General features: G+C 36.0%; 1 protein-coding gene across 2 annotated transcripts; it reads right to left on the reverse strand.

Moving 5' to 3' along the window:
* Positions 1-341: 341 nt before the first annotated feature.
* Cep15 (centrosomal protein 15) lies at positions 342-14,412 on the reverse strand. 2 transcript variants are annotated; one of them, XM_046452992.2, is made up of 5 exons: positions 14,256-14,412; positions 12,870-12,953; positions 11,007-11,130; positions 2,634-2,708; positions 342-735 (listed from the first exon to the last, which is right to left on the reverse strand). In XM_046452992.2, the coding sequence occupies exons 2-5, from the start codon at positions 12,920-12,922 to the stop codon at positions 601-603; spliced, it is 387 nt and encodes a 128-aa protein (XP_046308948.1). In that variant the 5' UTR covers positions 12,923-12,953; positions 14,256-14,412; the 3' UTR covers positions 342-600. The 2 variants fall into 2 exon arrangements, with proteins under 2 accessions (XP_046308948.1, XP_046308952.1); XM_046452996.2 differs by having other exon boundaries at positions 14,298-14,358.

Here is a 14,412-nt window from a genome sequence, read left to right on the forward strand (position 1 = left end):
ACCATTTCCAGCTCTGATGGATCTCCTTTTTCAAAACCAAGGATGAGCCTTCCTGAAACTGGCTACTTATCCACTATTTTACAATTCATTTCTTTCCATCTCCAGAATTTTGGAAGATATGATTACCTGTGAAGCACGAAATTCTATAAATCTATCTACTGATAAGTATTATACAAAAGTAGCTAAGTGTCCCTGTTTATACGTTAAAAAAAAAATTAGGCAACTACTTAATCTTCTACTTTTGTCCCCATAATAAAGTAATAAAAAGTAAAGATTCTAGAAAACTTATAACCAACCTATTTAGATGAGAGTGATGTAAATATTTAAAATAGCACACACAATGCAGATTTAGTAACTTGTTTAATAAATAGTTCACCTGTAATATTAGTTTTTAACACTTTCAGGGGTTTGGTAGAAAGCAAATTCATGACGTTGGGATAGTAATAGATGATAACTAGAGACTTCTCAGTAAATTCTTCTGAATTCATTGTCATTTAGGAGTTAATTGAACAATATGAACCATGTTCAATTCCCAAAGTTCTTGCAATTATTGTTCTTTATTTAGCTTTATTAAATAATTAAAAACAGGATGCAAAAAAGTTATTGCTGTGTCTCATTTTGAAGGGTGTTTTCTGCTTTATTTTGATTTTCAACACCAATAGGATATGGTGCTCTTCCTAAAAGAAACTGTTCCCATTTGGGAATATATTCTTCTACCGATGCCCAGTAACGAGTCTGAAAAAAAAAATCCAGAAGTAAAAAAGCATATCAAGCAATTGAACTTGGCTCTTCATAATAGTCTAAATGTTTATTCACTTAAGTGTGTGTGTGCGTGTACACACACACACACCACACACACACACATATATACATAGAATGAATTTCCTCTACAGAATATTTTATGTTAATTTTAGAAAAAAAATCTGGCTACTTACTAGTGTTAATTTTCAAATTTCTCAGTAAAACCAGAGCCTGGCAGAATTACAGGTTTTAGAATTTTATTGTGATTTTACACGCCCTCTTGTGGCCAACCTTGTGATTATTGCCAGTTGTGTCATTTATGGCTATAAATCATTAAATATGTTAGCTTAATGTTCCAGATCTTTCTTATACTAAATGATACCAAAATGATTACAGTGAAGTGGTCAAACGTGAATACTTTCTTCAGAATTACATAAAATGATTTGACCTGGGATGAGATCGGGAACGGAACTCTAACTAGTATGTTACAGTCTAGGAGTCAGATGGATTGGCCCCTTAGGTATATGGGAGATATGTATCCATTCTACCTTTTACAAATCCGTGACATTTCAAATTGAAATTTGTCTTAAATTTTTTTTGTATGACCAAATACTATCAATACAGCTTAACCATTTTTTAATACACATAGCTGGAAATTTGAGATGCTATATTTTTATTGGTTGACTCTAGTGGCGTCTGGCTTTAGAAGTTCATGTAACATTGCTGTGACTAGGAGCTGTGATGGTTTCTTAGGTAACTGTCCTAAGGAGACTAAAGAGAGCTACTGTGAAAATTCCTGCATCATAGGAGACCATTTTCTATGAGATCAACACTACCAGTCCCATTTGGGGCAGTGCATCCAATGAGTTGGATAGCACTAGGAACACATAATTATTTACACTGATCACTAAAAACGTACAGTGGCTTTGACAATTAAAAATGCTGAGGGATTCTCCATGTCTATACAATCTATGCCTGTGGTCTCAGAAGCAGCCTGACGTTTTTAAAATAAAGGGTCATCCTGCTGTGCAAGACTAGCCAAGAAAAATACCATCCAAGGCCTGTGCTTGGGAGTTTCTCTGCCATTCACGGCTGGATTAACCCCTATTGTGTGGGCCCTGTGCTTGCCAGGGTAAGGTATTGGAGAATTCAACAAAGAAAGAGACGCTTGGAGCATGACATTGTACCACAGCTTTTTCTCTCTTCGATCACTGCCTTTTCTTATTACCCTAGATGACATACAAAATTGAGGGCAAAATTCTCATCCTTTAATTTTGAGTCCATTCATATCCCCCGTTGGGCAGAAAGCAAAATTGCCATTTGAAAAGGGTTATTAAAAATACATAATAGAACCTATTCTACATGAAGTAAATTCCCATTCATCACAAACACATTCATATACCAAATATGGTTCATTTTTGCAAACATCTTCTCACCCTGCTCTTGAACTGAGCTAAATCAAACAGACAAAAGCCACACTATCATGTATGATAATGTGTACTTAAATAGCTTTGGTTGAATTTTGGTGAAGGGACAGAACTGCTACTTCTAACAGGAAAAGCACTCTGGTTAAGCATGCTGCTGCCTTAAGGTTTACATCATGTTTTCTATGATTTAACAGGACTGTTGTTTCTAAGGGAAGAGGGGTAAAGACCTTTAAAAAAAATTCCATTAGATTTAAAAAAAAAAGTTATTTTCATCAAAATCCTTTCTCATTACTCACTACCTATAAAACATGGTATTGTGGATATAAAAAGATCAATTGAACACGTCTTGCTTATTTTGATGAATAAATAAATCTGGGTAATACACACATGTAACCACTGTTTACTTTACAGTACCCTACTGATAGGGTGAGGTCTCGGTTACTTTTGTTCCCTTAAGAGTCTCACCTCAAGAGAAACCACTTCAGGCCGTGGATTTGGGTGAATCCTGGTCTGCAGAGATTTTTCTGCTGCTTCTATATCCTGTATATAGAGAGAACATTTTATCATCAAAGTGTATTTATGTAATACAAATGACACCTATCCTACCAGTATCTACACCCTAAATCTCTCACCTCAGCTCCTCTCTAGACCCACAGTTTTAACTGATGGAGGGACATTGAGGTAGGAGAACTGACTATAGCTCAATTAACCAGCTTCTACTAAAGAGTGCAGGGTTTCTGATTTTAAAATAGAAGAGGGGGGTGGTATTTTTACATTTTGCCTTTTCACTTTGAATAGCTGGTAAATGCCAGTAATTTTTGCAAAAAGAACTTCCTTTAAAAATGCTCAGAGCATTAACTTAGTTTTAAGATGACCTAAAAACAACCAGACGAATGAAATAATCAAGAATCCAGGTACAAAAACAGATACTCAAGTCCACACTGTGCTAACTTTAAAAATGATGAGTTCCAGTCTCCCCTGATGATGCAAATGGTACATTAATTAGTGGCACACATTTTGTTGGTTCAGCATTTCATCTTTAAATTTTTTATATTGATGCAAACATTTCACATATTTAAAAGAAGTTCAGTGAGGTGCCTTAGTACTTTTTGCCAAGACCTTCTTACTAAGCTATCCAGATTTTGAGGACTAGATTTCGATGTTAATTTCAATGATAAATGTTATTGCTAGGTAGTGTATTATTCAGCTGATGGCATTCAAACACTGTGCTTTAATTTGTAGTTACACTGTGCTTTAATTCGTAGCTTAACTTGTAGAAACGTGTATTTTCTCTCACAGTTGTCAAAACACCAGGATAACTAAACTTATAACCTGGTACAATTTTTTTTTTTAGCTTCATACATGCATGAAACATTTGCCCAGTTATTGTAGGATTTTGCAAGTTGTTGCTGAGACCTTTGAACTTCGTTTAAAAACACTCCCCAAATTGGCACCTATTTTTGTCTGGTGTCCACTTACTAGTTTATCAAGGTCACAGAGGCCTGGCTTCAAGGCCATGCAAATTTTGTTTCTCCTTGGAGCTTAGTGAATTGATAGAAAAGAGGAAGTTCTCTTGATCCCCTGCACGCATTGGAGCAATCTAAGTAGAGGGCTGTTGGACAGACGGAGAGAGATGGAAAAGGGCGTGGGAGTGGGGTGTGAAGAAGCCAAAGCTGAACGGGAGAAAAAAGATAGCAGATGGTAGCGGCGGGAGCAAGGAATGGGTGTGAAATGTAAAAGGGAAAAACAGGAAATTCCCTAAAGGGACTCCCCAAAGTTGCACAACCATTAGTGCACCTGCTGTCTAGAGGAAGGTGATTTGAAGGGGGGGAAAAAAACCAAAACAACATCAATTTGGGGTTTAAAAAATTGATCTATTAGCATGACTAACCCATCTCAGAGGTTTACATCTAAGATGCACACTGAAGAGTGTTTGATGCCAACACAACAGACATGGAAGCCTAACTCTTCTGTGATTATGCTCAGATTTTACAAGGTCCTGGAAAATTATTTCTTACTTTTAGAAATCCAGTCACCAAAACACAAAGAGAATAATCACACCTTCAATTGTGCCAATATTCTAAGAACAGTTTATAAAGCTATTGTTAGTTGTGGATCTAGGTGTTACTAGCACTGTAGACAGTATTATAAATGTTTTTCTTGAAGACCAGAAAATTAAGATGCTGATTATCTCTTTAGAAGAGCAGATTTGCAAACAAAAGAGCAGATATGGGCAGACGCACGTGGGCTGGGAAAGCAGGACTATGGTGAGACAGACTTTCATGTCTACCCCAAGATTACCACATCTCAGAAAAGCCTCTTTCTTATATTTAGTGATATTTTACATAGATGTTTTTTGTTCACCTCCCTCTCCCTGACCCCTCTCTCTTACTTCCTCTTTCTCTTTAGCTGGCTTCTTTTTCTTTCCTTGCTTCTAAGTGTGGGTTTCTTAAGAACTGTGATATCTGTCTTCATATTTTTACCCCATATCCTTTTAAGATTATGTCTCATCTAGTTCCAGGTATCTCTGTAGATGACTGGCCAACCTGGCATCCTAACCCTTACTTCTCAACCCAATGAAAGGAGGCTCATCTTTTTCCCACTTGAATGAGTGCTGGTGGGAATTCCTTACTCAATAAGTACTTACAAAGTCCTCTGACTTATGCCAAGAGTATATATCATTTCACTTCTACCCACACCTGTTGTGAAACTGCTTAAATGTTCTAAAAAGTGTGTGCTTTTCATGCACAAGATTCAATCCCCAGCACAGCATGCCCACATGGGTATATACACAAAGAAAGAAAAAGGAAAAAAAAATTCTAGAAGTAAGCAAGGCACAAGTTTTAAGTTGTCTGTCATTTTGAGTAGCAAGAAACCTTGTGAAATCCCATTCATCCTAGCACATGAATCACCCTTTTGTCCAGTGTATCTACAGTGTATATGCTATCTGCCTGTTAGTCACTTAGCAGTTATCTGGGTTATCAGCTTAGCTGCCACAGTATCACAGTGCTTATGTTTCAGTTATCCTCATGTAGTAGCCTGCTGCCATGTCACAATGTCTGTCAGTCACTTTACTTCATCTCATCATACTGGCATTGTATCAGCTCACATAATCATAAAAAGGGTGAGTATAGTATAAGATTTTGAGAGTGAGGGAAAGAAAACATTCAGTTTTTATTATGATATACTGCTATAATTGTTCCGTTATTCTTTGCTGTTGTTACTTTCTTACTGTGCCTAATTTATAGGCTGAGCTTCATAACAAGTTTTTATGTGTAGAAATAAATAGCATATATAGGATTAGGCATCATCTGCAGTTTTAAGGCATCCTCTGGAGGTCTTGGAACATACGTCCCACAGGTAAGGAAGGGTCTACTATATGTAGTTATGTTGGTATTGGAAAATTCTATGGGAAATGGAATTTTAGGTTTGAGAAAAAAAAATCTATAGGTGCAAGGTTTTGAGTTAAGAAACTTGCAATCCTATAATTAAATTGGAAGTACTGATAGATGCTCTTATATTTTATCTTTAAAAAATGATCAAATGAAGTTGCAATAAATAGTCCTAGTGCCCAAATTGAGGGCTCTAAATATATTTCCTGCCAAAAGGAGCCAAGACTCCCTGAAGCAATGACCAATTCCTGGTGTGGGCAGCAAACATACCCAGTAAGCCTAGATAGATTACTTTCTTTCAGATAATTTTATCAAAGACTATCGAGATCATGTCAAAGACATTCAGGAGCTAACTTGAAGAGGCTTCCACTTTGTAAAAGTGCCATAATTTAAGCATAAATAAGAATTTAAAAAATTGTAATTTTTCAGGTTTTCAAATTCCAGTTAAATTTAAAACAAAACAATACCTCAGTGATCACCTCTGGAGGACTGCTGTAAAAACAATATTATTTTAAAAACTAAATATAGGACTGTGGCTGTAGCTTAGTGACAGAGTGCCTGCCTACCTGGCGTGAGGCTCTTGGTTCGATTCTCAGCACCACATAAAAATAAACAAATAAAATAAAGGCATTCTGTCCATCTACAACTTCAAAAAAATTTAAATAAAAATAACTAAATATAGGGCTGGGGGTGTAGCTTAGCATGTGTGAGACCCTGGGTTCAAAACCCAGAACTGCAAAAACAAAATACACACATGTGTGCACAAAGTCACACCATTAAAAATGGGGAAAGATCAGATACTCTGCATACCTTTTCCTATGTGAACTGGATATCAGTGTAACCAAGTAATCGAAGAGGGAAAGAATTCATTCAGCAATTGAATGAGAAGGAATAAAAAAAATCTGAATATTACTCTTTGCAACCTCTAACATAGCAAGGCAGTGCTCATCAATGACTGCCAAATTACAAAAGGAGAGACATCCATCCATTGTAGAAGTTTTCGTTCCCTAAACTTCAAACCTGTGTCTGCCGAGGCCCCTTGATCTGCCCTGTTGATACACTAGCCATTAGCCTCCTGTGGCTACCAAATACTTGAGAAGTGGCAAGTCTGAGTTAAGATGTACTTAAGAATAAAATATACATGGAATTTTGAAGACTCAGAAAACATTTTTATAGCCAACATTTGAAATATTTTGTATATGCCTCACTAAAAACATTATTTTAAAATAATACATTTCATCTGTTTCTTGTCTTAAAAGGTGGTTAGTAGAAAACTTAAGTAACTAGCCATCCTGGGTGGCAGTTTGGTCAAAGGCCCCATTTAACTGCCAGCTGTCCTATGGACACTTCCAGATCACTCTTCAGAGGAAGCACTCATTGAATCTCTGATCTGTAGGAGTGTTTTCCTCTTCTTTCTTCCTCTGGCGTATGCTTCTGGCTTTCTCATGAGATGACATTATTTTCCACAGAACTGCCTTTCTGTGTAAAACTAACTTTTCTGGGGAGGTGATGGGGAGAAATTACAGTTTGTATCATACAAGTATTTATGGTAACAAAATCCTGTTTCTTCTGAAATTCACACTAATTATACTTATATTTCTAAAAGGCAGATAAATTCCACTTAACTAATTCTAATAGAGGAAAATATCTTAGCCTGTGTTTTCCAAGTTAACTTCAGTTTAATGACATTTATGACTGGACTCTGATTGTTTCTTCCTTATTTATATTCACAGCCGTATATTCACTAATATGGTCAGATATTAGTCGGGATTATTATGTTCCTTATTCTTTGATATTCTTGACAATTTATTTTTCCAAATGAATTTTCAGAAACTTACTGAGTTCAATGCAAAGTTTTGGAATTAAAAAAAAAATCTAAAAAAAACTTTGTGACAAGTGACTTTAGAAAAACAACAGTCTCCCTAGTCGGGATTAAGGCATATGTCACCTTTTAAGCTTTCTGCTAAATCTCGTGGTGTAATAAGTAGTTTTATAGTATCATGAATAACCCTTGTTAAGAGCACATCCAAATATCTTAGAATTTTATTGTTAATGTGAATCTGATCTCTTTTCTGGTTGTATACACAGAATTGCTATTAATTTTTGTACTTTTAATCTGTTAATTTGATTCCATTCACAAAACTTAGCCTTTTAAAGTATATAACCATATAATATAAAATGCTGCTGTTGTATCTTCCTTTTCAAAAGTTAAAGGCCATTAACTTTTTTTTTTTTTTTTTTTTTTTTTTTTTTAATTTTTTATTGTTGGCTGTTCAAAACATTACATAGTTCTTGATATATCATATTTCACAATTTGATTCAAGTGGGTTATGAGCTCCCATTTTTACCCCATATACAGACTGCAGAATCACATCAGTTACACATCCATTGATTTACATATTGCCATACTAGTGTCTGTTGTGGCCATTAACTTTTGATGTTTATTATATTGGTTACAAGATCTAAGAGGTCAAATGATGGATGATAATAGAAGCCATCCTTATTTGTTCCTATCGTTACAGTACAGATTTTAATGGTACCATTTTTTAAGGCGTGTGCAGTACTTTAGAAATACCTATCCTAGAGGTAACTTAACTTGTGTCTGACAAGAGGCATTAGGAATAGTTACCCTACGGTTTCCTCATCTTGAAAGAATTGGCCCAGATTAGGGTTTTTCGGTTTTTAGTGCAAGAGCCACACATCAAAGAAAGGCTTTGGATGGGGCTTTGGGCCAAATCAAGTCCATTTTTATTTATTTTGTGTCTTTAGAAAAAGTTTTAATGCTAAAAATGTTTTAAATCTTTTAGATGAGACTCTAGTGTAATATCTATGTCATTTAAAGTTTCTCCTGAGAGCTAAAGTAGCTCAGTGGTGGAATGATTCCCCTCCCCTGAAAAAGTTCTCTCCCATCTCAAAATTCTGTAATTAACTCCTATTTATTATAGTGACTTATATAGTAGAGCCATGAACATTATTTCCAAAATTAAAAAAAAATGGGGGAAAGCAGGATAAAGTTGTCTATATAATTACTCAAAGTATGTATTAAAAGAAAAGGGAAAAGACTACTTTTAGCAACAAGCACTATGTCTGATGTAATAGGTGCTCAAACAGTGGTTACTAAAAGACTGAGAGGAAATATACAAAAGTGTACTTAAGTCCAGATGGGTAGGATGGTATGGATATATAGTGATTCATCTTTTTCTTTTAAATGTTTTTTTTTTTTTTTTAAATATGAGAATATATTACTTTGGTAATCAGGGGGAAAATGCCATACCAAACTGAAGTTTCTCACAACTATAAAACCAGGTTCATTATTTTTCTTATCTACAAACACTCCTTGACTTATAATGGGATTATGTCAAAAAAATCATAATTTGAGACTACAGTGTGAAAATATATGTAAAGCACCCATCCTACTGAGCATCCTAGCTTGGCCACACAGCACACTATAGAAAATCACTTGTTTCCCTTGTGATCTTGCATGGCTGGTTGGGAGCTGCCTAGCTCTGCTGCTGCCCAGCATCCCAAGAGTAGCTTACTGCATATTGTTAGCCTGGGTGTCAATTAAATTCACAACATCCTAAAGACAAAAAAGTGTAAGCTGAACTATTGTAAGTAGGGGATCATCCATACATGACAATTTCTTAGCTTTGCTTCTTTAAAAAAACATTTTTTTTAGTTGTAGATGAACACAATACCTTTATTTGTTTATTTTTATGTGGTGCTGAGGTTCAAACCCAGTACCTCACAAGTGCTAGGCAAGTGTTCTATCACTGAGCCATAACCCCAGCCCTTAGCTTTTCTTCTTAATTCCAGTTTTTCTATTCTTGTTATCACCTTGCATCTAAATAGTAAATGAACTTTCTTAAACACCCACTCATATGTTTCTGATATTAGTTTGTATTTTTCTTTTGCTTAGACACTGTCACTACTTTATTATCTCTACAATATTATCTCTGCATATTAAATCTCAACTTCTTTTGTCCCACAACATACATTGTTTCCTGTGAATCTGCACACTAGTTACCTTGTAGTACCATGAACATTCATAAGGCCATTTATTTTTTCTGCTCTTGGCTCTTTTTGCTAAGAATCCAACGGAATACCTTTTTTTCTGCCTATTCAAATATAAATGAAGCCTTGCTTCCTCTCTGAGACCTCTCAGAATATTCTTCCTCTCAAACATCGTTACGTACCTATTATCATATTTCATATCATTTAGTGTTTAATCACATGAAGTCTCAGAGTTCCTGATATTAGGGAGTTTATAACCTTTTATCATCAACTAAGCCTTGATGATCAACTAATTACCTTCATATCAAGAACTATGATTTACAGTTATTTCACTGTCTCCACTTTCAGCTTCTGTGCATTCATCAAATACTTGCTCATTAAAAGGACACCACTTGAGAACCAAATATCACATCATTTGCTTCAGGTAGGTAGCAATCAAGCATTCTAATTTAGTTTTTCTAACTTTTCACAGCAAATTCCAGAATACCCTATATATTTCCATTTAAAAATAAATATTGCTAACACCATTGGGCAAGTAAGACATATGGCAATATAGAATGCTTTGGTAGCACTATGGCTGTGACTTAAATTACTGTGGATCAAACTGCCAGAAGCTGAGAAGATAACTGAATTTTCCTCTTCCTTTATCCTCTAGTGAGGATAGAAGATAACTGTATCATGCCTATCGATGAAAATATTTAACAATAAAAAACTGAAAACACTGCTTTATAACTTAAATAATATAGTCTTACTACCAAATGTTTTAGTCATAGGATCTCTTGGAAGCTTGAATGGAAGCAAACTTTAGGGTTTTAATTATGGATGAAGCCACAATTCTGGAAGCAAAGTATAGCAAGCAGCCAAAAATGTTACACATATGATTTTACTCCAAATGGGCACATTGGCCAAATGGTGAGGCCCTGCGCAATCATACACTTTGACCACCTCCTCCATAACCATCAAAAGGATCTGGGAAATCTGCTATAGTAGACATGAATTTTGTGTGTTGACTGTGGTTCCAAGAGGGCAAAATCAAATTGTTCTTATTTTTATAATGCTTAATGGTTTTGAGTTGGATCTAAGCACATTACAGGTACTTTAAGGTCTTTCAGGATCTTCTTTCAAATAAAAGAAGATGGAAAATGGAAAGGGACACCTTCTGTTTCTTACTTCTTGCACAATGGAGACTTTAATATTCCTTGTGTAGTTATTGATTTTTCTGGATGTTTGAAAACATTCATTTTTCATGAATTTTTTTTTTTCATCTTGAAAAATGAGAACCCATATGTTATCTGTCTGATGAACATGGGTTTGAAACAAGATACTCCCCCATTAATTCTACCTATTACTCAACAAAGAGTCATATAAATGAAAATAATGAAATTCACGTAAAATGTTTTTGGAAAGGTGGGAAACATCTCTGGAAGCTTACCTTTAAAAGACTAAGATTCCTTTTAAAAGCTGTCTCAGCTGCTTGCAGTTGTGATCCCTTTTCTGTGTTTTGATTTCCAAATTTATTCTGCATTTGTTGAAGTAATATTAATCTTTGTGATACTCTAGAAAAAGTGAAGAGTAGAAAGAGTGAAAAAAATTAAAAAGCAAACATTTTATTGCCTGCCCAGTATAAAAAGCTCATTTCTCAATTGCATCTAATTTCAACTCAAACCTGTTTTGAAAGTCAGATATGTCATCAACTAATGGGACAGTGAGTAACTTAAGTAGTTCAATAAGTCTTAAGTCAATCTGGGTGAAATTATTTTTTATTTTCATTAACATTCTTTATATATGCTTGTAAGTACATGCTTCTGTTTTTTAGCCTCTGGTCTTCTGAAATTATTTTAGAGTGTTGAAGATATGTTTTAATTTTTGGTGAAAATGCAAACTGTAATACATATCTATCTCCTTGTACACATAGTTATATATACCTCCCCACACATATACATTGATATAACTTGCTATATGAAACCTTCTGCTTAACACTTCAGTACCCCTGAATCTCATGTTACACATTTAGAATTGTGCTAAACTTCCATATGTTTGAAGAAGCAATAAAAATATTTTTTCCCTCTTTTTCCAAGAGAAAGATGATGGTTTGATATATGAGTGAGAGGCAGTGTGTATGTATGAATGCTGACAACAAGGTAAAACAGTACTTGAAAGAAGATGTAAAAAGTAATTAAATTCTCAAACTACTTCATTATATATAATATACTTAAAATTTTCTTGCTGCTCAAGTGCTCATTTAGTCTTAAATGATAAGAAAATATGTCAGATGATTAAAAACACATAAAAGTCTAGCCATTTTCAGATAGTTGTGGAGGTTTTCAAGAAACACCATTTCACACAGGTGTCTTAAAGGTAGAATTAAAAACTAAGGACTTTGAACAATCATTTTTTTGGGTAGTGAGTACGGAGACAGGGTTAGAAATTTATTTTAGAAAGCCAAGGAGAAGGACCTGGGTAATTAAGTAAATGAAAGTCAGAGGAGGGAGAGGACTAATATTAAATATAAGAGCAAGACTGGCTGCACAATTTGTAGGACCTGGTGCACAATGATTGAGGATTGTGACATCAGGGTATTAAACCAAGTTCAGGGCCAGTGACTGTGTAGGTCACATACCCATGAAGGCCCTCTGGTAAGAGACTTAGAGAAGCCCATGAACCCATTTTGTCCCCTCGTCTCAGATGTGGAACACCTATTAAAAACTTAAGTATAGTAAGTTTATATTTATACATAGTTATATAGTACATAATTATGTAATGATATAAATTAATATAATAATAAAAATATAGGCTCTAGACTGTGATTTTGAATCAATTTTAATGCACCTTTTCCAATTTCACTGACATATTTGCAGAGTTGAAAATTGGGGACTTACTGGGTTAAGTGTCATTGTGGAGCTAAGGGGAAGAAGAAGAGTGAATTTATCTAGATATTAGTAACAAAAGGTAAAAAAGATAGAAAAGAATTATACCTTTTAATCCTGGTTTTTCTTAAGAAACAATGAAAATTCCTTATGCCCAAATCTTTTTTTATATTTATATTTTAGTTGTAGTTGGACACAATACCTTTATTCATTTATTTTTTTCAACTTGGTGCTGAGGATCGAACCCAGGGCCTTGCACATGCTAGGTGAGTGCTCTATTGCTGGGCCACAACCCCAGCCCATGTGCAAATCTCTTAGGTGTCAGAAAATTAAAATGACACACTTTCAAAATTTTAATCTTCACTGTGTTTCGCTAATGAAATCATTATAACTTCTATGTTTGCATTATACTTTTTAAAAAAACTTACATTTCCTCATGTCTTTTAGAAAGGCGAACTTCTTGAGCGAAAAATGAAGTCATCTTTAATCAAAGCTGTGGCATAAGCTTTCTTCTAAAATAATAAAAACATTTAAAGTTACTTCTACCACATCCTCAGCTATGCAGTATTTGATTAGTATCTTAACCCATTGGTTCTTTCAGAGGAGAAATGGAAACTTAAGATATAGTAATGTATAAAATGAAAGAATTGCACTTAAATACATTTTTATTCAAGATGATTAGTTTTTCGTATGCCAGATCCATCTAAGGACACTATGACTCAGGTGAATTCAAATACTTAACATTTCCCCCTGTTTTTCTTTTTTCAAACTCTTAACCTTCATCAGAATTAAAAACAAGCAGCTGGTACTAAGACGAATGAACACTTTATTGTATCAACAGATAGAAAAAAAAAATCCAGTGTAAAATTCAAGGCAGGAATACCATTCCTTATTGCATGTGCACACACACACACACACACACACAAAAACACACACATAGACAGAAAGGCAAACAAGTATGAGAACCAACTGGAAGCTCATGGTCTTTCCTTTACTGGAAGACTGCCCAGTTCTACCACGTCTCTTCCAAATAGGAAAGTATTTTTTCATGTGTAATTGTAAGGAAAAGCACAAGTTAGTACCTTCACCTTACCCTGGCCACTAAGAGCTCTCATTTTCAAGACACACTTAGTTCACCTTGGTTAAAAAGCACGGACCAGAGCAGTTAGAGCTCTAGCACAAAGCTTTCAAGAGCCCAAGCCTGAAGACACATCTGGATGGGCGTAAAACCAGAAGGTGCCTGACCTAAGGGGGGGGCGGGGTAAAAGAAAGGAAAAAAGGAAAATTCCTTCCTGGAATGAGGATATTTTTTCCTTAATTAAACACTGATCATGAATTAGCTGCCTGACTGACCAACATCCAGGCAAAATCTGAACTCTTCATTCACACACAGCTTTGGCTGTAGAGCGTAGAGCGCTGAGCCCGGCGGAGGGAAGCTGGCAGCCGGCCTGCCTTCATGGGGTTTCCCTCCTAAGGCCTGGCGGTCTTTCCTCAGAACCGAGGACAGCATTCAGTCGCCCCGCTAGCGGGCCAAGGTCGAATTACAGATATTTTCCTGCTAAGGCTAATCCTCCTCGCCGCTTCTCTAGCATCATAGAAACTAGAGTTGATTGATGCAGCACTGAGGCAAGGCCGGAAAGTCGGTCCACGGCAACTTTTCCGTACCTCTACGGCGCTTCAGACAGGGCAAATCGCGCGTTTTAAACCAAGATTCGCTCCGAGTCGGCCCTTTGACACCCCCCCCCCCAACTCCCCCTTCTTTCTGAAATACTCAAGAACTTTCCTCATCACCCCGGCTCTTCCCTCTTCCTCACCGGCCCTGCAGACATCTATGCGGTGGTCTGATAGTCACGCACCGACGCACCACCGTAAGGACTTCGCTCACGGAGCCCACCAACAAGCTCTTCCGGGAAAGCGCACTGCGCAGGCGCAGAGAACGGGGCGCCATCTTTATGCACGCACATGCGCTAC

Source organism: Marmota monax, unplaced genomic scaffold (assembly GCF_021218885.2).
Source record: "Marmota monax isolate L192 unplaced genomic scaffold, Marmota_monax_Labrador192_F-V1.1 WCK01_AAM20220418_F8-fsc00042, whole genome shotgun sequence".
NCBI lineage: Eukaryota > Metazoa > Chordata > Mammalia > Rodentia > Sciuridae > Marmota > Marmota monax.